Source organism: Protopterus annectens, chromosome 13.part0, assembly GCF_019279795.1.
Source record: "Protopterus annectens isolate FY-2018-M chromosome 13.part0, PAN1.0, whole genome shotgun sequence".
Lineage (NCBI taxonomy): Eukaryota > Metazoa > Chordata > Ceratodontiformes > Protopteridae > Protopterus > Protopterus annectens.
The window spans coordinates 1020768988-1020794527 of record NC_056747.1 but is presented as its reverse complement, the minus strand read 5'-3'; the positions used below and the strand labels follow the sequence as shown (position 1 = coordinate 1020794527).

Here is a 25540-nt window from a genome sequence, read left to right as displayed (position 1 = left end):
CTATGAAGGACTGGTAACAGCAGTTTCTAGTGCTTTAGATTGATATTTTTCTAGTAAGGCCTGTAATCGTAAAATATCTTGATTAGCTAAATCTGCTGCTCTAGGAGCCTCAGATTCCTGTGTCTCTAATTCAGCTTGTAATGTGGTAGTCTCCTCCCTTGCAACAATTACGCCATGCTGTGTGTCAGCCAGTTGCTTGTCATATTTTTCTTGCAAACAGACAATTTTATTTATTAATTCTTCTGTTATACAAATAGCTTTACTACCTTGTTCAATAACAGTTTGTGTAAAGGTCTTAATTTCGGTCTGTGAGACTTTCAAAAACTGAGAAAATTATTTTGTACATTTAGCAGTGTCAGCATGCAGTTTACCAGACGCATTGCATTTATCACAGTAAATCTGAAAGTGACCCATGAGGTCAAGTTTTTGGTGGTTGCTAACTTTAGCAAACCAATCTTTAAACTCTTGTAAATTAGACTGTAAAGTACAAACTTTGACATCTACATCACCCTCCTAATAAATCTTTTGCAACAGGATATATAGAAACAGGAACCATTGTCTGTGCTTCAAGCATTATTTTATCCTGGTTGTGTTCCAGGTTTTGTACAATACATTTATGACAAGGCATGCAAAAAGCAACATTTAAATAACACATTTCTGTACATTCTGTGACACTTGGTCCCTATGTAGTAAAGACTTACAGGTGCTAACATGCTGATTATACTATGTATTTAAATAATTGCACACATCTACATATGATTCATATACATCAACAGTAAAATACTTGGTGCACTTCTTGGCATTTTCATGAATTGCATTCATTGTTAAAAGAAAAACAGAAGAAAATATTTACCACAAATCTTCAGGACAAGGTGGCCAGTCTTGACACGAAGATCAGTTGTGGGAGTATTTCTCTGCTGTCTTTCACTAGATGCTGGTGAAGCAAAGTCTGACAGTACGACCTGCTCCCTGTATGTCACCAACTGTCTGAAGATGAATTACTGTACTGCGCTGTAGTGTTTGTCCTCCAGTCAATGGATAAAGTTTTAGGAAAGAAGAGTCGACTCCAAAAAAAAAAAAAAAATCTGTGCAGGAATGTCAAACTGTGAGAGGTACCTGTGCAGGTCACTTCCTTGGTTGTTTTGACTGGTCTGGTCTCACCACTGTAAAATTTAATGTTGCACTACACTATTCAGGTAGTCTGAACCTTTACTCAATAAAAACACTGAGAACAGTTCAGCTGTTATGACATTTACTCTGCATACGAAATAAACATCTAGTTTAACAATGAAAGATATACACAAATAACAAAGCCGTACTTCAGCTTACAGCATCAAATCTATAAGGATAGAAAAATCAAAGTCTCTCATACAGAAGAAAAAGTCCCAATCTTTATAGTGTCTTTTCTGCCTGTAGCAGCAGTTTAGAGAATTTGCCGGAATAATAAGTCTTTCTTTTAAAGCTGGTCTGCTGACAGTTTGTTTTCTATATTTCAGACATTCTGTTCCTGAAGGATAACTCCTCAGCCTTGCTCTTATCTTGCACGTCCCGTTGATGAGACACAGCTGCATACAAGAGTTCGTCTTGACCTGCTTATAGATATAAAATTTCACAATCTGCATAGTTTATAAAAGATAAAATATTTTACTTCTGACTCCTAATAACAATGAATGCCAAGCTATATGTTTTTGCCAAGTGCACTCTACAAACTGAAATGCAGAATATTTTTTACATTTTCAGAATAAAATCCACTGAAATCCATTTTTAACCTGTTTGTTACTCTCACAGATACCCTCTCAGCAGATTCTTCTACAGCATTTCAGCTTCACTCTCTCTCTCTCGCTGTCCTACAGAGTCTGGAGTTCACAGTAAACTACACTGAACCCTCCCCAAGACCTGGTCTTCTTGGGCTGCAGGCTGGATATGCAACTCATGCAGACATTCCTTCCCCAAGGGAAGATACAAGCCCTCTCCGGCCACTTTAATGGTGTCTTGCCCCTTCAGTCCTGTACTGCAAAGAAAGTTTTCAGGACCCTGGGATTCCATGGAAGCAACCATATCCACGGTGCCCCTCAGAAGACTCCATATGAGATTCATTGGTACTTGAAATCTGTCTGGTCTCAGCATTCCCATCATCTGGACACAGATTTCTCTTCCTTTTCTAAATAAGAATTTCAGTGTTGGGTAGCACAGGTAAACCTCAACCTAGGCCTTAGTATCAAACTACAGATGTCCTTCTGTTCTCATGTTGCAGTGTTAATCACATATGGGTTTTCTCCTCTTGCTACTCAAATGTCCAGCCAGCTTACAAAAGTTTTCAGTCACTGTATGGTGAGTGGGATGTCTGACATGGCTAGCACAATGTGGCCATAAAAGTGACATCTGCACGCACCAGCCCTCAGAACTTCTCAACCGCTGGTCAATGTCAGGTGTTCTTGCCATCCCGGCTGTCTGATTATGAGAAATCAGATAAGTGCCCCATTGGGGAACCTTTCACTCTTTTTTTATTTTTTATCTAATGCCTGTTCATGTCATCTAGAAAGGGCAAGTGTAAGTGCGGCCGACAGATACCCCACAAAGACACCCACGAACAGTGTCTCTTCTGTTTAGGTCTGTTACACGACTACAAGGCCTGCTGCATTTGTCAGACATTTTGCCCAAAACCTTGCGCAGCTGTATGCATGAGCTCAATCTCTACCTAGAAAATCAACGACTAAAGCAAAAAACATAGGTATGGAGAAGTTCCACTGACGTTCCTGCCGAACTGTCAAAAAAGAAGGCCAAGACTACCAGGCCTGCCTCTACAGCTGCACCTCCTGTGTCCGACCCTTAGCTTGTGACCGACATCGGCCTGGTAGAGGATCCGGGCTCTGCCACTTCGGTTTTAATGGGTACCTCTGTGGAAGCAGCACATTCCCGCGCTGAGGCCACGTCCGTTGAGGTTTTACCAAGGTCAGTCTCCAATGCCGGGAGGGAACTAGCGATTCCGGTAGTTCCTTCGGATCCCTCCAGTTCCTTAGTCATCTGATTTTAGCCGTTCTGCCCTTTAGATGCCTGCCAGGTCTCTCAAGAGAAAAGAAAAAAAGAAGCACATCTCCTCTTCTTCCTGAAAGCATGCCTGCTTGGCAGGCCTTCAGCCAAAGTTTCTTTAATGCCTTCATGGCTTTACAGCCATCCACTACAGGGATGTCTATGATGCCTCCTCTTACTTTGAGCCCAAGGCCTCAAACATCTGACGCGTCCATGAGGAAAGAAGAGGATTTTTCTGATTCTTCATCTGAGGAATCACTCCTGTACCTCTCAGTTTCATTCTCCCTTGGGATATGGTTCTCCCAAGGAATAATCCATTGACCCTGACTCCCCAGCTGAGGATTTGACCTTTGGGGAAACCATTGCCAAGATGAAAGAACATTTTAAGTGGGAATACTCTGAAATGACTGAGGTTCAAAAAAGGTATTATGACCTCATTCAGATGGATTCCTCAACTCCTACTGCTGACCCTCCTATTCTGCCAGCCTTCCTGGATGCCTTCTCCTCAGCATCCTTGAGCCCTGATTCAAAATCCCCCACTCCATGCAGGCCTGACAGATTTTATAAAGTCCCTGAAACTGCCAAGTATCTTGTAAAGTGTCCTCCAGCAGACACTGCCACAATTTCCATATCCACAGATAAGGCATCTAAACTGTTCCCCACCACCACCATTCTCCCTGCTGACAAAGACAGCAAAGCCATGTTTACACCTCTGCTACTCTAGCCTTCAGGGCTACAAACTACCAGACACACATGGCTAAATATGCCTTATCTCTCCTGGAGAGAGCTTCCAAGGAATTGTCTGATACACCAGATTTTGCTGCCAAAGCTTTACTGTCTTCTCTTCTGGCTCTCACCTCCCAAGTCACCAGGCACTCCATAAAGTGCAGTTATAGTCATTAGGAAGAAAACTCAATTATGGCAGTAGAACAAAAGGGCAGTAAAAGAAAGTCACATGGAACAAAGTATCATTTGTTGTTATAGTGGAGAACTGTAAAAAGGGAAAAAAGCTAAGTATGGCATGGATTGCCTACAAAAAAGCATTTGATAGTATCCCACATTAATGAATAAAAGCGTGCTTAAAAATGTATAAGCTACACCCTACACTGATTGACTACATTGCAGTGACCATGAAACAATGGCAGACCACTTTGAAATTAAGCCATGAATAAAGTACAGATTTGATAAAAATTCAAAAGGGATATTCCGGGTTGACTATCACCATTGCTCTTCTGTCTTGCCATTAACGCATTAAGCTGTTTACTTAACAGCTTAGGCCATAGCTACAGTTTGGCTCCTGGAAAACAACAAAGTGTAAAGACTTCTCATCTTCTCTTTGTCAATGATTTAAAACTGTATAGCACATCAGATGAAGAACTGAAAGCACAGTTGCAGGTTGTCAAAACTTTTTCAGATGATAATAGAATGTCATTTGGTCTTGATAAATGTGCAAAAGCAACCTTTAAAGCAGGAAAACTGCAGCACCAGGAAAACATCCGTTTGGGACAAGAATGTGATATAAATTAGCAAAAGGGAATGCATAAATACTTGGGAATTGATGAAGGATCAGTAATAAAGCATGAACAAATGTAAATAAAGCTCAGTAAGGAATACTTAAGAAGATTTAAACTAAGCCTGAAAAGAGCATTGACATCCAAAAACAAAATCCAAGCTATAAACCAATTTGCTGTTCCTGTCCTAACTTACAGTTTTGACGTGATTGACTTGGCCCCAAAACTTGTTGGATAGATTAGATATTAAAGCAAGATATTACATATTAAAACAAGAAGGATGCTTCATGCTCACCAAATGATTTATAAAAATTAGTGTAGACCAAGAATATATTTACCCTGTTCTGAAGGAGGGATGGGGCCTCCTTGAAATTGATTACATGTATAGATTTGCAATCATGAGACTCCACACATACTTACTGACCTCACAAGATCCAAATGTAGTGAAAGTTGTGAAACATGAGGAGAATGAATCCAAGATGACTTCTCTGCTAAATTTAGCAGAAGCATATCGAGGTCAAGCAGGAATGGAAATCAAACCAGAAGTAGACAAAAAACAGGCAGCAACTGAATGTGCCAAAAAAACAAAAGAAAGAATATAACGAGAAGGATCAGATGAGAAGGTAAGAAATATGGAAAAAGCATAAATATAGCTGCAAGTGTAGAAAACTTCTGGAAGAACCTCATGTTGCTCAGGAATGGTTAAGGAGAGGTAAATTCAAACCAAGAGATGAAAGGTTAATATCGGCAGCCCAAAATAGTGGGCTACGTACAGTCTAGTTTACAAAGTCCAATGAACATGTGGGAGAAACAGACAAATGTAGGTTTTGTAAAACCGAATTGGAAACTGTCCCATACCTTGTTGCTAGTTGCAACACACTAATGGCAGAAGGACTGTATACTGAAAGGCCTAATGTGGCAAGACTATTGCACTGGGGATTGTGCAAACATTATGGTATTGAAGTGTCTGAAAAACACTGGAAACATGAGTCACAAAGTATCATAGAAAATGATTGTTTATATCACATGAGATCACCCATTACCAACAGTTCAAAAGATAGATGCTAGAAAACCGGATGTAGTAGTCCAAGAAAAGAAGACAAAAGTAGCATTGATCATTGAAATCACCACACCCACTGACTACAGTGTCTTGCGTAGAGAGAGAGACAAAGTCATAAAATACCAGGATCTGCAGGGAGAAACGAGAGCAATGTGAAAGAAAGATACCCAGATAGTTCCAATAGTAGCAGGAGCAACGGGTCTTATAAAAAAGAATCTACAATCTTATTTAGATATGTTGAAAAAACACCACAGCTCCGAAACTGGATCTGAAACCACACGTAATTTGATGTTGCTAAGTTGCTAGGTTAACAGTGAAGGGTACACCAGTACCCGAACCAAGTACACGTTTTCCAAACGAGCAAGTGAAAATAAAAGTAAAATAGGGATGTCCAGAGCAAGTTCAACGCACAATGTCCAGTTTTAATAAACAAAGTAGCCTTCCAAAAACAAAGTTCTCGTAAATGTTAAGCGCTTTTCGTTCGGACAACCTTCTCTAGTTACAGTTGCACTTAAATAGTTACTTCCTTCGTTCCTGTCCTGTCAGGAAGAAGTTACAATCAACTTTTTTATCAATCAAAACTCAAGGTTTTCCTTTTTATATGTAAAACATTTATGTATAATTCCAGTATAGTAATTAATACACATTGAGTTAGTTTAAATGTCCATTTTCTATATTTTCTGTAATTACTCAGTCCACTAATGTAAATAATCATACCCTTGTTGAACAATACAACATATCAGTTTTCAAACTTCTTTTGGCATAAATATTCCTGTATAATACAGTTAATTAGTACATATAAAGTGTATAGTATACACCCAGTTCTCTCCTTTGCGTTTCAGTAATAATACTGTCCTAAAATACAAAAGGACATAAAAAAGGTAAGAGTAAAGATGTTTGTATTAAATCAGTTAAAATGTTGTTATTGTGTCTGCTCACTAAAGTAACCAACGGTTCCCCCTAGTGTTTGAGTGTAACATTTACTTAAAAGGTTTTTTAACCTAGTTATTGTTAAAAACACTCCTATTAACTACCCCCATACATAGAAGATGTATTGACGTGTACAAAAAATGTATATATAAAAAAATAAATATTAAATGTGTATATATATATAAAAAAAGATATATATGTATATGTATACCTCTATATATGTACAAAAAGTATATAAAAATACATGTGTATATATGAATGAATTATTATTTATAAAAAACATATTTTCAAAACTTTGTTATATTTAAATTTTTAACATGAAAACCAGTGTTACTCTAGGTCCCCGTTTAAAATGTTACTATACTACCTGTATAAACTTTTTAGTTTTAAAATGCATGCAATACTACAAGATTCATTTAACCCTGGTTCCGTATGTGCATTTAATCTTAATTGCCAATTCAATTCATTCCTTTCTAATAGCAGTTTCACTAAACCGTCGTTAGCCCCACACCTGTTTTCCATGTTCTGCCTAGTCTGTGATATAACCCTAAATTTAAAATAATGACCTTCTTTTTGTTCACAGTGGTTTGCTAATGCATTGTTAGGGTTCTTCTTACTGATAGCATATACATGTTCATAAATCCGGTCCTTAAGTCTGCGGTCTGTCTTACCCACGTAAAATGCTTGACAAACCTGGCATTCAGCAAGATAAACCACACTTCTTGTGTTACAGTTGTAAGTGTACTTAATAAAAAAAAGTCTCATCTCTAATCTTAAATTTATTGCTACACATAATATGTGCGCATTGGTTGCAGTGGCCACACTTACGAGTACCCCCTTCTCCCTCCTTCCTCGTTCTATCCTGACTCCTTTCAAGAAGTTGTTTTAAGTTTAGTCCTCTTCTGAAACTAATACAAGGGTACTCTCCTATTTGGTCAAAAATTTCCTTATTTAAGGATAAGTAAACCCAACATTTTCTAACTACTTTCTGTATGTCCGTATGTTAAAGTAAAAGCCAGTTGATACTTGTTCTTAGTGTTACTTTCTTGTAGGGTTGATTCCACCCTTGTAGTGTCATCACCCTCCAGTTTCCTCATTGTGTCAACCCTAGGGCCTAGTCCAATGTGTTTTCCACCTTCCTCATTTAAAAAGTGGAGGTCCAAAATTGGTTTATATGTACCTTCTGCCCTTTTCCTAATAACCTCCTCAAAAATACCAAGAAGACAAAAGTAGCATTGATCATTGAAATCACCACACCCACTGACTACAGTGTCTTGTGTACAGAGAGAGACAAAGTCATAAAATACCAGGATCTGCAGGGAGAAACGAGAGCAATGTGGAAGAAAGATACCCAGATAGTTCCAATAGTAGTAGGAGCAACGGGTCTTATAAAAAAGAATCTACAGTCTTATTTAGATATCTTACCAATCCATGTAACCCCGTACGAATTGCAGATGGAGTCATGAACTGGGCACATTGCGGGTACTGCAAAGAGCACTTTTGGCTGACATCAAAGATTGAAACAATACTAATTTCATGAACTTTATTCGTACTTTGACTTAGGAATGGGGTCCATTCCGGTCATGGATTAGAAACCCAAAAGATATGGAGAAGTTAAAAAATGCAGTTATGATGCTGCTGAAGCCTCAGCTAGGTCAGCAGCATCAGCATCTGCCCTGAGAAGATACTCATGGCTACATCTCCAGCCCATTCCAGATGATTTTAGGGCAAAGCTGATTGATGCCTTCTGGACAAACACAGCTTTGTTTGGAACTAAAGTGGCTGATTTATTTAACTCACTACAGCAAAAGGGAAAAGAGATGCAGGATTTAAAACACCTGCTCATCTCCCCCAACCCAAAATACCAAAGGAACTACCCTGTTAAAACTCAGTTTATTAGAAAGCACTCTCGCATGCTGCTCCCACTAGGAAAAGAAAAGCAACCAGGAAGCAAACCCATCCTGCTAGAGCTTCCCCCTCCTCTAGCCAGAGGCCGTCCTTTCAAGACAGGGTAGGTAGTATCTGACTACCTGGCATCTCTGAAACCCCCACCCCTTCCTTCTCAACCTCTCACTATCTTCCTATGTGGACATCCATCACATCATACAAATGGGTCTTTTCAATTATTCAAAACAGGTACTTTATGACCTGGCTTATGCCCCCAAAGCAAAAGGCTATACCACAACCTCCAAAACAACAGCTAGACCTATTGCAACTAGTACTACAAACCCTGCTGGACCAAGGCGCCAGCGAAACGGTTCCACTGGCTACAAAAGGGAGAGGTTTCTACTCCAGGATTTTCCTAGTCTCAAGAAAAGACGGTCCTTTGAGACCAATCCTGGATCTCTTTCTTCTCAACCTCTTCCTTCACATTCCTACTTTCAGGATGTTGACCTTACCAACTCTTTTCCCACTACTATTTCCCCAAGGATTTATGGCCACCTTAGATATAAAAGATGCCTATCTTCACATTCCCATCAAACTCAGTTTCAGGAAATACCTGAGGTTTTCAGTGGGCCCTTCTCACTTTCAATTCTCTGCCTTGCCCTTTGTGCTCTCCACTGTATTCACCAAATGTCTGGCTCCAGTTATTGCCTTTTGCAGAACATAAGGAATGCAGATATTTCCCTATCTGGATGACCTGCTGGTACAGGCAGACTGTGAGGAGACCATCCTACAGTCCCTGGAATTTCAGGTCAACTTTCCAAAATCCCACCTGGAACCTTCTCAAGACACTGACTTCCTGGGGTGCAGGATTCGCACAGACATCATGAGAGCCTGCCTTCCTCAACAAAAGGTGGAAAGCTTGACTGAACACCTACTAATGGTCCTTCAGACAACAGAATTGACAGCAAGGCAGTACCTCAAGCTCCTGGGCTACATGGCAGCCACTATCCCCATGTTACCATTAGCAAGACTCCATATAAGAAAGTTGCAATGGTGTCTGAGTTCAGTCTGGACCCAGCACTCTCACACCCCTTGGAATACAGGATTCCTCCCCTGCCCTGCCTCAAACTAGAAATCCAGTGGTGATTGAAACAAGTGAACCTCACCCCAGGTCTTCCCCTCTAACCACTCCAACCCAAATAGATAATGCACACAGATGCATCAGACTTGGGTTGGGGAGCAACTCTGAGCCATCTGAAAGTGCAGGGACTGTGGCGAGTCACACAAAAAAAAACCACATCAATGTCCAAGAAATGAGGCAATTTTCCTGGCCCTTCGGGCCTTCGAAACTTATCTACAACAGGGACCCCTAAAGATCTTTACAGACAGTACCACAGTGCTGTGGTATCTGAACAAACAGGGAGGGACCAAATCTTTCTCTCTTTGCAGACTAGCTCTCCTAGTATGGGAATTGGCCACCTCCTAGGGCATTACTGTGCAGGTGGTGTACTTTCCTTCCCTGCAGAATGCCCAGGCAGACTCTCTCAGCAGATCCATCATGAATAACCACGAATGGATGCTGCACAAGAATGATGTTCTTCATTCCACATTGCTGCAGTCCTAACTATTGGGTAGTCCGCTGTCCAGTCGGCCCAAATACCAAAGTATATGGCTGACGTCGGTCAGGGCGCATTAGACTGACGTCAGTACGTCAGGGTACTAATGCGCATGACCGACGTCATATCCTCAGTCTTTTTTGCCGCATGGTCCGATGCAGAAGCAATTTTGCGAGTGCAGGTTGGCGTTCTGAAAGTTTCTGAAGTCAGAGTTTCAGACCGAATCAAAGTTGGCTAAGTACCCCGTTGGGGAATATTTTGTTTTTTCTTGCCTCAGTATTTAACCGGATGTCAGAAAAAGTGAATAACTGTATTTCTTGTGGGAAACAGATACCTCATAGGGATTACCATACTTTGTGTATACCTTGTTTAGGGCCTGAGCACGGCGATGTTGGGTGCCGCTCTTGTGCTAGATTTAACAAACGGACTATTAAGAGAAGATTAGACTGTGCCAGGTTAGTTTTGGGAAGCGTTGTAATTATAAAATGCCGCCGGAGGCTCCGGCCCGCGCCAAAAGCGCAAGGACAAAGCAGCAAAGCCTAGAGTGGAAGAACCGACAGTCCCAGACGTCGGATCTTTAGAAGGCTCAGTGGAGCCGGAGGTTTTGCCAGGTGTTTCTTTGGAGTCTCAGGGAGAGACTTTACTGTTACAGGATGTATCCTCGCAGGAAGTAGGCCAGGCTGAGGGGCTTCTCAGGTGGCTGTTCTTCCCTCTCTTCCTAAGGTGGTTAGAGCCTCCCTTCTGTTTCCAAGGCTTCTTTGAGAGGCAGGCCAAGTTTAACTTCAGTGGGGGTTTCTCCTAGTGCTTCAGGGTCTTTGCCTAAGAAACATATGCTTAAAATGGCAGAGGATTTGATTACTATGATTAGAGGTTCTATGTCCCCTCCTGATATGAGGCCTAGGGTGGAACCTGAGTTTGAGAGTTTTGAGCAATGTTCGGAGGCTTCTGAGTCTTCGGCTGAAGACTTGCAGGAGTATCCTCCTTATTCTGATTCTGACGTGGATGATTCTACTCCTTCAGCTTCTCCTCCTGAGGATTTTTCATTTTCAGAGACTCTGCATTCCATGAGGGAGCATTTTAAATGGGAAGGTCAAGATTTCTCTGATTCCAGGAAGAGGCTTAGGGAATTCTTGTTTTTACCCCAGCATAGGCCTTTAGCTATACCTCCTGTTCTGAATGTGATGGAAGATGTTTTTGCAGAGGCTTCCCTCAATCCTGATTCTTTGCCTCCTGCCCCAGTTAAACCGGATAGGTACTATAGGGTGCCTGAAGCTCATAAGTATCTTTTTAAGAGTCCTAGGGCAGACCCGGAAACTGTCTCTCAGGGGCCTAAAGGTGTGAAGGCCTCTGTTGTAAAAAATCCTGTTCCTCCTGATAAAGAGGCAAGGGCTTTGGATAGATGGGGAAAGAAAGTGTATACTTCTTCCACTTTAGCCATGAGGGCGTTGAATTGTCAGTTTCACATGTTAAAATATCAGAATTATCTCCTTTCACAATTGAAATCTAAGGTGGAGGCTCTGGCAGAAGGTATTGAGTGTAAAGAGTTGCAGGATTTAGTTCATGTGTCTGAACAGGTGGGTAAACATTCCTTGCAATGTGGTTTTGATGCTGTGCAGGCCTCCTCGAGGGTGGCTGCCACTGGTTCTGTTCTTCGTAGGCATGCCTGGTTGAGAGATCAGAATTTAGCTGAGCATGTTAAAACAAGGATTTTGGATGCTCCTTTGCAGTCTGATGTGTTGTTTGGTTCGCCTGTGGAAGCAGTCTTAAAGAAAATGGAGGACAAGGCTAAGTCTATGCAAACTGTTAAGGATTTTTGCAGGTGCAGCCTCCAAGTTTAGTAGAAATTGGCCTACTAAGGGATGGACTTATCCTGCTTATGATTCCCAGTCTAGGGGTAGGTCTAGACGTGGTAGGGGCAGAGCTCAAGGTTCTTTTAGGCCTAGGACAGGAGTTCCCCTGCTCAGACTTCTGGTGAGGGCAGGGGTCAGTCCTTTCGTAAGCAGACCCAATGACCTGCCTTTTCAGCTGCCAGTACATTCTCGCCTGGCAGCACCTTTGGGAGGAAGGCTGTCTCTCTTCAAAGAAAATTGGGATTTAATTACCCAAGACAGATGGGTTCTGGATATCATTCACCACGGTTACAGGTTTTATTTCCATACCATGCCTCCTTTCAAAGGCATGCCAGACATTCCTCCTCTACAAAGACAAGAGGCTCACAAGCAAATTTCTCTGTTGCTCCACATAGGGGCCATTCAGCCAGTTCCTGTGCCAGAAAGGGGCCTAGGATTTTATTCTCGCCTGTTCCTAGTACCGAAGAAGGGGAACACGTGGAGGCCAATTTTGGATTTATCTATCCTCAACACTTATCTGGACATTCCCAAGTTCAAAATGTTGACGTTACAACAGCTTTTACCTCTGCTGGGCAAGGATCACTGGATGGTAACTTTAGATCTCAAGGAAGCTTACCTTCATGTGCCTATAAGACTAAGTTGCAGGAAGTATCTGCGTTTCGAGCTGGAAATTCTCATTATCAGTTCTCTGCATTGCCCTTTGGCTTATCCACTGCCCAGAGTATTCACAAAGGTTCTGGCTCCAGTGATAGCTTACTTCAGGCTAAAAGGAATTCAAATCTATCCTTACTTGGACGACTGCCTGATTCTAGCTCAAGAAAAGGAAGACCTTCTACAGCATTTGGATTATGTCATAGCAGTGCTAAGATGCCTAGGGTATTCTGTGAGCGAAATAAAGTCCAGTCTAGTACCCTCTCAAGACATGTGCTTTCTGGGTGTGAGACTGAATACAGCAGCCCAGATGGCCTTTTAACCCCGGACAAACAAAAGAATCTTTCCAGTTACTTCCATCAACTATCTCTTCAGTCCGGGCTGACTGCAAGGACAGTCCTTCAAGCCTTAGGGTTCATGGCATCTTGTATTCTGGTGCTTCCCAATGCCAAACTGCATATGAGGAAGCTGCAATGGTATCTCAAAAATGTATGGACACAGCACTGCCAGGATTTGGACACTGTCATTCAAATAATACCTTGCATTCAAAAGGAATTTTTGTGGTGGGCTCAGGAATGTCACCTAAACAAGGGACTCTCTGTGACCCGGCCAGAGGCGAGTCAGATTCTAACGACAGATGCCTCAGACATTGCTTGGGGAGCTCATGTAAATGGAAAGTGGATACAAGACAAGTGGCCTGCCAGACTACAGCATCTACATATCAACATGAAAGAGATGTTAGCAGTCCAGTTTGCATTAATGGCTTTCAAGGAGTTACTTCTTCCAGGGCAGGTGTTGATTCTAACAGACAACACAACTGTCATGTGGTACATCAACAAACAAGGGGAAACACATTCTTACCCGTTATGCAGGCAAGCAATGATTTTATGGGAGACTGCGCTCAGCTTGCAACTAACTCTTCAGGCAAGGTTTCTGCCGGGAGCACAGAACTCCTTAGCAGATGTGTTAAGCAGACAAATCATGGATCCCCACGAGTGGAAACTGGATCTTCATGTATTTCAAAAATTGACAGTGTCATGGGGAACTCCAGACATAGATCTGTTCGCTTCTCCACTAAACCACCAGCTGCCAAAGTTTTGCACAAAGAGGTTTCATCACACAGCTTGGAAAGTGGATGCTCTTTCTTTCAGTTGGAAAAATCTTCATGTGTATGCTTTTCCACCTCTGCCTCTTCTCCCAAAGGTGCTTCTAAAGGTCAGACAAGACAAGCCAAGGATGATTTTAATAGCTCCAGATTGGCCTCGGCAGCACTGGTACCCATTACTGAGGAGTCTGGTAAGGAAGCCTCCATGGCCTTTACCCTTGATTCCACACCTGTTGTCTCAGAGGGACGGTCACCTGCTCAATGTCAAGCTTCAATCTCTTCATCTAACAGCCTGGCATATTCTGTTTTGAAAGACAGCAGGTCTCAACTTCCTCAACAAATTTTAAATGTGATTATGGAAGCCAGAAGACCTAGTACAAGGAAAGTGTACGCAGAAAAATGGAAGAGATTTTTATTTTGGAGTGCAGCAAACAATTTGGAGATTTCTGAGCCTAATTTGAGTGTGGCTCTTCAATATCTTACTGAGTTATTGGACAAAGGTTTGTCTTTCTCTTCCATTAAGATTCATGCTGCAGCAATTTCAGCTCACTATGATTGTGACCCACCATTGTTTTCGCATCCTTTGTTCAAGCAATTTCTTAGAGGGCAAAGAATATAAGACCCCACGTAGAGCTCCTACTCCTGCTTGGGATCTCAATTTTGTGTTGGAGAAACTTACTCTACAACCTTTTGAGCCTGCGGCTACTGCTGAATTGAAATATTTGTCATGGAAGACTGCTTTTTTGTTGGCCATTACTTCTGCAAGAAGGGTTTCTGAGTTGCAGGCCCTTATGGCGGTAGAGCCTTTTTTGATTTTTCATAAGGATAGGGTATCTTTACGTACTAATCCTTCCTTTATGCCTAAGGTGGTTTCTAGTGTGGCTTTAAACCAAACTATTCATTTGCCTACTTTTTATGCAGATCCCCAAAATAAAGGGGAAAAGATTTTGCACACTTTAGATGTACACAGGCAATTGCGTTATTATTTGAGCAGGACTAAGGATTTTAGGCAGTCTCAGCAGTTGTTTGTTTCTTTTGCTTTGGGTTCGCAGGGCAAGCCTGTGTCAAAACAAACTATTTCTAGGTGGATTGGGTTTTGCATTGCATTTTGTTATTCCCATCGTGGCAAGGAGATTCCAGCTGGAATTAGGCCTCTTTCCACTAGGGCTACTGCCAGTTCTACAGCATTTCTAAGGGGGGTGGCCACTAAGGATATTTTGGAGGCAGCTACTTGGAGTTCAGTGCATACTTTCTCTAAGCATTATCACCTTCCTCTCTACTCTAAGTCTAGGGCTGGTTTTGCCACAGCTATTTTGCAAGGCATGTTGTCAGTTCCTGCTTCCTTATGATTTGCCAGCCTCCCTTACCTCTGCTTTGGGATTCTACCCAATAGTTAGGACTGCAGCAATGTGGAATGAAGAACATAGTACAGTTTTGTACCTACCATAAATGTAGATGTTCGAGGATCCACATTGCTGCAGTCCAATTTACCCTCCCTCCTTCCCCTCTGTGTTTAAGGGTGGTTGTGTAGGTGAGGTTATATTCTGGTAATTTTGTATATATTGTACATATTTTTGGTGCAGGTATGTTTGGAATTTTTGGTTTTGGCCTTAGCTTTTCAGGGTCTTCTGACATCTGGGGCAAGAAAAGACTGAGGATATGACGTCGGTCATGCGCATTAGTACCCTGACGTACTGACGTCAGTCTAATGCGCCCTGACCGACGTCAGCCATATACTTTGGTATTCGGGCCGACTGGACAGCGGACTACCCAATAGTTAGGACTGCAGCAATGTGGATCCTCGAACATCTACATTTATGGTAGGTACAAAACTGTACTTTTTCCTGGACCTGGTCCACAGGTGGGGTAAACCTCAAATAGACCTGTTTGCCTCCTCTATCAACAGGCAACTTCCTTACGTCTGCACCAGGTTTCCACAACCTCAGGCAATGTCAACAGATGCCTTCTCAATCTGTTGGAAGGGGAAGTTTCTTAATGCATCCCCCCCTTCCTGCTTGTACAGAACGTCCTGCTGAAGATTCAGCAGGACAGACCAAAAATCTTGCTGGTGACTCCCTATTGGCCAAGACAGCATTGGTTCCCCTCCCCCCCCCCCCCACTACTACAACTATCCAAGGGCAATCACCACAAGTTACCCCTCAGAGTGGACCTTCTCACACAGCACAAGGGATCCCAAATCCACCCACAGTGTCAGATGTTCTTCGTGTTTCACTGTTGCTGTCATTACATTTGGGTAATCTGCTTGCAGGTTGCCCTCAGTCGGCCTGATTAGCAAAGTCTTGGGTCCTGAGTTGGTTGCTGTCCCATCTTCCATGATGTCAGGGGTATAAAACATGCAGCCGAAGTCATTACATCAGTCTTTCTTGCCGTACGGTGCCTGAAGCAGAAGCAGTTCGCAAGTGCCGGTCGGCCAACTCCTGAAATTTTCGTTTTCGAGTTTCAGAACCAAAGTCTTCTACTTAAAGCTAAGTACCCCGTTGGGGAAACTTTTTCTTGCTCCTTACCGATGTCAGTAAAAGTTAATAATTGCATTACTTGTGGAAAGCAAATACCTCATAAAGATTTTCATTCGTATTGTATTCCTTGCCTAGGCTCTGACCGGGACGTACCTTGCTGTCGTTTTTTTGCTTTATTTAATCAGTGCACTGTCCTTCGTCGGTATATTTTCGCCTCTAAATATTTTGATTCTCGGTTTAATTATCCAGAAATGTCGTCAGTTAGCCATCGGACTACCGGGATTCCAAAAAAATTCAAAGATAAAGACAGACAGGCCGCTGAGGTCCAAAACTGCCGACAACACTTCTCCTAAGCTAGTCGCCAGTTCATCGGTACTCAGTGAGGCGCATTCGCAGCCCCTGATACCCGCTACTTCTGATTCGCAGGCCACTACTGAGACCCATTCGGAGTCCGGTATGCCGTGAGATACTTCAACTATGGAACCCGTGGATGTCTCTACCTTGGATTGGTCCGGAGCCACTGTGCAGGCACCGGCTTCTGAGGGTGTATTCAGGCCTACAGACTTGCATATTAAGTCAACACCTCCTTCATTACTACTGCCTAAATCTCGATCCATGTCTAAAAAAACGACACCCAGGCCACATGCTCAGGCCCCTATGCCTAAAAAACAAATGATTAAAATGTCTGAAGATCTAATAACTCTAATCAGGGGTAGTCAACCCCCCCCCACTCTAAGAGGCCTAGGGCTGAGCTTGGTTATAACTCTTCTGATCAGGATACTGTTTCTTCTGAGTCTTCTGATGACCTGGATTTGTCCATACCTAATTATGAGGATTCTGATGCAGAGAATTCTATTCCCTCTGCTTCCCTTCCAGAGAATTTTTCTTTTGGGGAAACTTTACGGGAGCATTTCTACTGGGAAAGCCAGGAATTTTCTGATTCAAAAAAGAAGCTTAGGGATTTCCTCCTATCTCAGCATAGGCCCTTGGCTATACCTCCTGTACTCGACATTGTTGATGATGTGATCTCGGAATCCAGTTTGGCCCCTGATTCCCTGCCTCCTGCTCCTAGTAAACCTGACAGATACTACAGGGTTCCTGAGTCCCACAAGTTCCTTTTCAAAAATCTGTTGCAGATCCAGAGACTATTTCTCAGGGGCCCAAGGACATTAAGGCTTCTACTGCTAAAAATCCTACCCCTTCTGATAGAGACTCCAGGGCGCTGGATAGATGGGGTAAAAAGGTTTATACTTCTGCAACCTTGGCAATCAGAGCGTTAAACTGCCAATTTCATATGTTAAAATATCAGCAACATGTTATTGGACTGCTTAAACAGAAAATGATGTTGATCCCTGACTGTGTGGAAAATATAGATTTACAGGACTTAATGCATTCTGCTGAACATGTTGGAAAATATACTTTGCAATGTGGTTTTGATTCTTTAGAGGCCTCTTGCAGGGCTGCTTGTTACTGGGTCTGTGCTTAGAAGGCATGCTTGGCTTAAGGAACAATCTTTGCCTGATCATATTAAAGCTAAATTGTTGAATGCTCCTTTAAATCCGGACCACCTGTTTGGTAGCAAGGCTAAAGAAGTTCTTAAAAAGATGGAAGGTAAAGCTAAATCTTTGCAAACTGTTAAAGTTTTTTTACAAGTGCAACCTCCTAGATTTAGTAGGCACTGGCCTACTAAGAATAGGTCCTTTCCAGTCCCTTCCAGGTCCTCTCAAACCAAACCCAGACACAGCAAAAACCCCAGGCTTTAGTCCCAGGTGACTTTCAGAACTAAGCAGTGGGCGGCCTCCACTTCCAAAACTGGAAATAACAAGACACCCCCTATGGTAAACAGTCTCAATGGCTTCCTTTTAAAATTCCCAAGCACTTATCTTTTGACCACTCCTTTGGGGGGAAAGATTGCTCTTCGTGCAAAGAACTGGGAACTCATAACCCAGGACAAATGGGTTTTAAATAGTGTCCCAGGGATACATATTTCATTTCCACACATTGCCAACACCAAATGGGTGGCCAGACCTGCCCACAAATCAGTGGGCAAAGGCTCAAAAACAAGTACTGTCCCTCTTACGCATGGGGGCTATTCAACTGGTGCCAGAAGAGGAAAAGGGACAAGGTTTCTACTCCAGACTTTTCCTGGTACCCAGAAAAGACAGATCATGCCATCCAATCTACTCTAAACACCTTTCTGGAGATTCCAAAATTCAAGATGCTGACTCTTCACCAATTACTCCCAATGCTAGGCAAAGATGCCTGGTTGGCAACACTAGATTTAAAAGAAGCATACCTGCACATCCCAATCAGGTAGTCTTGCAGAAGATACCTACGCTTCAAAGCAGGCTACATGCATTATCAGTTTTCTGCACTGCCCTTTGGCTTGTCTACTGTGCCAAGGGTATTTACAAAATGCCTGGCTCCAGTAATTGCATTTTGCAGGCAAAAAAGTATTCAAATATACCCATACCTGGATGATTGTCTAATTCAGGCAGAAAACCAGGACATACTTTTAAATCATCTGGCGTTTGTAAAAAGGGTTCTAACTTGTCTGGGGTACACCATAAACGAAAAGAAATCACAACTGGTACCCTGTCAACAAATTACATTCCTGGGTGCAGGCTTGAATACAAATGCCCAGATGGCTTACCTCAAGCCAGAAAAGCAAATTCATTTGGCAACTTACTTCAAAGAAGTGGCCACAAAAACCCTGCTTATCTGCAAGACAAATACTGCAAGCCTTGAGGTACATGGCCTCCTGCATTCTTCTAATTCCATATGCAAGATTGCATATGAGGAAACTACAGTGATATCTAAAACGTCTATGGAGTCAACATTCTCACAGCCTGGAAACAATGATTCCTATCATACCTTGCGTACACCTGGAGTTCCTCTGGTGGGCAGAGGCATGCCACCAAAACAAGGGACTACCATTCACACTAAATCCTGCCGCCCAAACCCTAACTATAGATGCATCAAACTATGCATGGGGGTCTAACTTGGCAGGGAGATGCATTCAGGGCAAATGGAACCCAAACCAAATGCACCTACATATCAATCAAAAAGAAATGTTAGCTGTACAGAATGCTCTGACAGCCTTCAAGGACTACATTCTTCCAGGACAACTAATGGTAAAGAAGGACAACAGCATGGTTATGTGGTACATAAACATGCAGGGGGGCATACACATTCCTACCCCCTCTGTAGACTAGCCATGGCATTGTGGAACACAGCCTTGAGCTACCAGGTGCACCTATAAGCTCAATTCCTGCCAGGAAAATTGAACACATAGACAGATGGACTAAGCAGAAACCTCATGGATCCACATGAGGATTTTCAACATGTTGACAAGTGAATGGGGGAGCCCAGACATAGATCCATTTGCCTCCCCCCCCGAACTTCCAGTTGGACAAATTTTGCACAAGGACTCACCACAAACAAGTCTGGAAAGTGGATGCTCTGTCCTTCAGCTGGAAAAACCTATCAGTCTATGCCTTCCACCCGCTGCCTCTAGTCTCCAGAGTTGTACTAAAAGTCAAACAGGACAAACCAAGGATGATCTTGATTGCTCCAGACTGGCTGCGCCACACTGGTACCCCCTCCTGCACAGTGTGTCGCAGTTACCTCCATGGCACCTGCCTCAGACTTCTTCCCTGCTTTCTCAGCAGGAGAACCAAATTCTGCACCCTCAGCTTCCAACATTGAACCTTGCAGCCTGGCTAATCACTTAAATTCACCCCATCACCCCTCAGCAAATCTGTGATGGATGTCATCTTAGCGGCAAGGAGACCTAGTACTAGAAAATCTTATGCTGAAAAATGGAAAAGATTCTGTGCCTGGAACCAATCTAAAGGGATGAGCACAACGGCGCCCAATTTACCTCAGATTTTGCAATACTTAACTGAGATGCTTAACAAGGACCTGTCCTTTTCTTTCATTAAAATCCACGCCTCAGCCATTTCAGCTCATTGTAACACAGAGCTTCCCCTCTTCTCTCAAGCAGTACCTCAGAGGGGCCAAAAACTTGAGACCACCCAGGAGAGCGCCAACTCCTGCTTGGGACCTTAACTTTGTATTGGAGAAACTCATTCTACCTCCTTTCGAGCCAGCTGCTACTGCAGACTTAAAATTTCTTTCTTGGAAAACAGCTTTCCTTTTAACAATCACTTCAGCTAGAAGGATATCGGAATTACAGGCTCTTATGGCAGTGGAGCCTTTCATCATTTTTCATGCGGACAGGGTGGCACTCAGGACCAATCCATCCTTCATGCCCAAGGTGGTATCCAGTGTGGCTCTTAATCAGTCCATTCATTTGCCAACCTTCTTTCCCAATCCACAGAACAAAGGGGAATGGATTCTGCATTCCTTGGATGTGCACAGACAACTTAGATTCTATTTGGACAGGACTAAACCTCAAAGAAAATCGGAACTGCTGGAAACAAACCATTTCTAAATGGATAAGCCATTGCATTCATTTCTGCTATAAGCACCATGGAAAACCTATCCCCCAGGGGATCAGATCTCACTCTACCAGAGCTGCATCTACTTCTGCAGCCTTTCTCAGGGGTATTCCTATCAGGGACATCCTAGAAGCTGCTACTTGGAGTTCTGTACATACTTTCACCAAGCATTATCATTTGCCAATTTTCTCTAAATCCAGAGCTGGCTTTGCCACTGCTGTCTTGCAGGGCCTTATTGCTCCCTCTTTATGCTTCATCTCAATATAAGAAGCATCAACAATAAAGTTCATAGCTTACATGCCATGCTCGAAACCCACTCCCCTGACATGTGTTTATCAGAAACGTGGCTCAAACCAAGTACTAAGGATGAGGAAATTATCCCACCTGGGTATAATATCCTCAGGGCCGATCGTACAACTAGAAAGGGAGGCGGAATAGCTGTAATGTTCAAGAATTCCTTGAGCATTACAATGAATTACTCAACCCCAAAAGTTCCTAACCTGGAACTGATTGCCCTGAAGTTATCCCTAAACAGACAAAAAAGTATTAATCTCATAGTAACCTACCTACCACCAGGCAAAAATGTTGAAAACCTTGAACAAACCCTTAGTTGGCTCGCTACTAACTATCCCCAAGAAACTATAATATTAGGAGATGTTAATATTGACTGGTCTCTCTACTCTGCTCAATCAAATCCTCTCCCATTAACTTACATGGTTTTTCCCAAAATATTCTTTCTCCCACTAGAATTGGACATGCCCAACAAAAGAGAGCATCATTGATTGGATTCTTACTAATAGGAATCCTAATAACTATACCACAGGGACCCTTCCCAACGACCTCAGTGACCACCTTGCTACCTTTATTATAAAACACAAATGTCCAACTACGAATCCCCCCATAACTAGATTAGTAAGGAACAGCAAGAACTTTGTCCCTGACCAATTTCTAGCTGATCTCAAGGCCTGTAACTGGCACATCCTAAAAACCCTTCCTATAGAGGAAAGTGTATCATACTTCAATGACACTTTCCTCAAGATACTCGACTCTCATGCTCCTAAACGATTTACTAGAACTAAGGAATTGCAGCACCTTGGCTAACACAAGATACCAAATCAAAAATTAGAATCAGAGACCAGGCCTGGAATAAATGGAGAACAACAAAAACCCCCTTAGATCGCATCAAGTTCCTCCAGCTTAGAAATTCAACCAAAGCAGCCGTTAAGTCTGATAAAAAACAATATTTCTGTCACCTCCAAAACAAACATCAGTATAATCCCAAAAAATTCTGGGCTGGTTTTAACCACCTCCTACATCCAGGTAAATCTACTACCCCACCCTGAAAACTCATGGATAAAGATCCAACGGAAATAGCCAACTCCTTTAATTCTTTTTTTACTGAGACCATCCAGTCCCTAGCCAGTAAGCTTGCCACAACTCCCTCAGTGGCAACCCCGACCATAGATAAAACCCAAACTGCCTTCAACCTACAACCCATCTCCACCTCCTACATTCGTACCCTTTTGAAAAAACTTAAACCAACCACCCTAGCAGCAGATTTGCTCCCAGCCAAATACTTACAAATAGCATCTGACGTCATAGCCTACCCTGTCTCAATCTTAATTAATCGGACCATTTCTGAAGCATCTATTCCCTCTATTTGGAAAATCTCCTTTATCATCCCCCTCCATAAAGGAGGGTCCTCCACTGACACTTGAACTATAGACCCATAGCCATACTGTCTCCCTAGCCAAAATTATGGAACGCTGTGTCCACAAACAACTCATGAACCACCTCACACAAAATAACCTCCTATCGAACACCCAACATGGCTTTCGCCCCATCACAGCACAACCACTGCTCTCCTCTCCTTTGTTGACTCAGTCAACCACAACCGCAATAATAAATTAATATCCTCTGCTCTTTCTAGACCTATCGAAGCCTTGATATGGTCAACCACCAACTATTACTTCAGTCTCTGGAAACCTTTCATCTTAGCAAACCAACCATAAGTTGGTTCAATGCCTACCTCTCTTGCAGAAAACAGGCGGTTCAGTGGCAAAACAGCCTATCAGACCTCCTCCCCACCAATATTGGTGTCCCCCAAGGATCTATTCTCGGTCCCCTTCTTTTTTCCATCTTCATAAATGGTTTACACTCCAAGATTCCCCAAGGCCACTTGTATTCAATATGCAGATGACTCCACCCTGATCTGCTCTGATGTATCTCTCGCCAAACTCCAAGCCACCACCCAAAACTGCTTTTCCACTGTCGAAAAATGGTTCTCGGAACTTAAACTCTTACTCAACCCAACCAAAACCAAATTACTTCTATTTTTCCCCACCCCAGCTACTGCTCAAGCTATAGAACCCTCAACACCAATAACCCAACCTTCCATGTGTCCTCCAATAATGGCACCATCATCTACCCGTACCCCACACCAAACTACTAGGGTGACCATAGACCATAATCTTAAATTTGATATGCATGTAAATCTAACCATTAAATCGGTCAATAAAAACTTGGGTCAATGTATAGAATAAAGGCTTTCTTAACACCGCACCAAACTTACCATTGCCGAACCCACCTCCTCTCCACACTCCTTTATGCCTCCCGATATTCTCCTTCCTCAATAAGAGAGAGCTCAACAAACTTTCTCGACATACAATCACATAGCCAGATTCATAACTGGAATGCCCTATCGCACCCATCACTGCCTAAATCTAAGGTCACTGGAATGGCTAGAACTGCCTAATATTCTCAAACTCAACCAGCTAACTGAGGCATTTAAAATTATCAATCATCCAGACAAAACCCCGCATTGAACAAAATACTCACCCGTGCTCCAACCTTAAGTCCCTTAGGTCTTCCAATAGCCTACAAGTACTGACCATTAAAGCCAACAATTCTGGTGGTGAAGCACTATATGCCAATTCTATTGGCAAATCCTGGAATGCCCTTCCAAACAACCTAAGACTCACGTCATCTCAGTACCAGTTTAAAAACACCTCAGAGCACACCTGAAATCTCAATGGTTATGCCCCTGCTCCAATCCAGACTAAGTGCTATCATCCCTGCCTGTCCAAGGCTTCTCTCAGCCTCCACCTAACCCATAAACCCAAGAGGCCACTATTTTGCTTGTTTGTCTAGCTGTTTAATTCTGTACCTCTTCAAAACATAATTTTCATTCTTGTTTCCTTTATTTGGGCCTGTAAGCGTCAGTGTATTTACCTGTATTTACTTGTCCTAACAACAACATTGTATTTGTATTTACTTGATTTATTTGTTGTAACTTATTCATTGTATTGGTTTAACTTACCATGATCCTGGAGCTTTTCTCCCCGGGCCTCCACTGAAAATGGACATGTATCCAGTTGGACTAGCCCGGTCAACAAAAGTAAAATAAAATAAAAAATAAAATAAAAAAATAAAATAAAAAATAAAATGCTATATAAACTCCTCCTCCCAACCATAGCTTTGGGAATCTACTCAAGTGTAATGACTGCAACAGTGAAAAACGAAGAACATAGTACAGTTGTGTACACTTACCATAAATGTAGATGTTCGAGTGTATTCACTGTTGCAGTCCTGGTTACCCTCCCTCCGGCCCCCTAACTTCTTCTGGCTATACCTCTACTTTCTTTTGCTATGCTTAAAAGCCTTTTTCGTGTGTTTGCTTTTTGTTGGAGGTATACCTTTGTGTTTTTATGTTTATGTGCTCCCCATTGGGGGGGGGGGGGGGGGCAGCTGACATCTGGAGCAAGAAAAACTGATGTAAATGTAATGACATCGGCTGCATGTTTTATACCCCTGATGTCATGGAAGAAGGGACAGCAACCAACGCAGGATCCAAGACTTTGTTAATCAGGCCGACTGAGGGCAACCTGCAAGCAAATTACCCAAATGTAATGACTGCAACTGTGAATACACTCGAACATCTACATTTATGGTAAGTGTACACAACTGTACTTTGCTGCATCACACCCTGTGGCTGATAGGATTCTGATTCCCTTCAGACACCTTTACAATGAGGATATGCTCACTGTCCTGCAGGAGGCCAGGAAACCAAATACGAGAAAATCTTACCTTTCTAAGTAGAAGAGATTTTCCATGTGATGTCTCAAAAGACGGTTGGACCCACTTGCTATTGAGACCCCTCTAGTTCTGTCTTACCTGTGTGAACTATTGCAGACAGGTTTGGCCTACTCTTCCATCAAAGACCACTTGTCTGCCATCTCAGCATGCCTTCCTCTGCATCCCCCCCCCCAGTGTCCAGACTACCAGCCAAGCTATTCCTTAAAGGGGTCCTTCACCTGAGACCCCCTAGGAACCCATTTCCACCCACATGGGATAACTATGTTTTGGAAAAGCTTATGCTTCCTTCTATTGCGCCAGCAGACAAAGCTTCCCTAAATCACTGTACATGGAAAACGGTGTTACTCGTGGCCTTGACCTCAGCCAGGAGAGTCTCAGAGCTACAAGCCGTGACGGCTATCCCACCTTTCCTGTTACTCCATAACTGACAGGGTTACTCTTAGAACCAACCCTTCCTTCATTCCCAAGGTAGTGAATGATCTTTCCCTAAATCAAGCCATCCACCTTCCTACCTTCTTCCCTAACCCACAGGGGGACAGTGCAAAAGTACTCCATTCCCTGGATGTGCACAGGCAACTCAGATTTTACATGCACAAAACCAAAAACATCAGACAGGCTGACCAGCTTTTTGTCTCCTTCCATCCCAGGGCCCTAGGGAAGACAGTAACCAAACAAAATATTTCAACCTTGATTTCCAAAGCTGTCACCTTCTGCTACCATTTCTATGGGAGATCCCTGCCGAGTACTGGCAAAGCACACTCCACTAGGGGCTATGGCCTCCTCGGGAGTCTTCTTCAAAGGTTTAGACAACTTTACCATTCTTGAAGCAGCCACTTGGTCATCAGTGCACACAGTCACCAAAGAT

At 42.7% G+C, this 25540-nt stretch overlaps 1 protein-coding gene across 7 annotated transcripts in view; it reads left to right on the top strand.

Annotated features, from left to right (window-relative positions):
• Positions 1–25540, top strand: part of MSL1 (MSL complex subunit 1) — a 1034461-nt gene that overhangs the window by 885897 nt on the left and 123024 nt on the right. The window contains exon 9 of one of the 7 annotated variants that reach the window (XM_044055026.1): positions 1497–1671. The exons of the other annotated variants lie outside the window; for them this stretch is intronic. Coding sequence (XP_043910961.1) covers positions 1497–1555 — 59 coding nt within the window. The 3' untranslated portion in view covers positions 1556–1671. Of the gene's footprint in view, positions 1–1496; positions 1672–25540 lie in introns of those variants that run through there. 7 annotated transcript variants of the gene reach the window in all.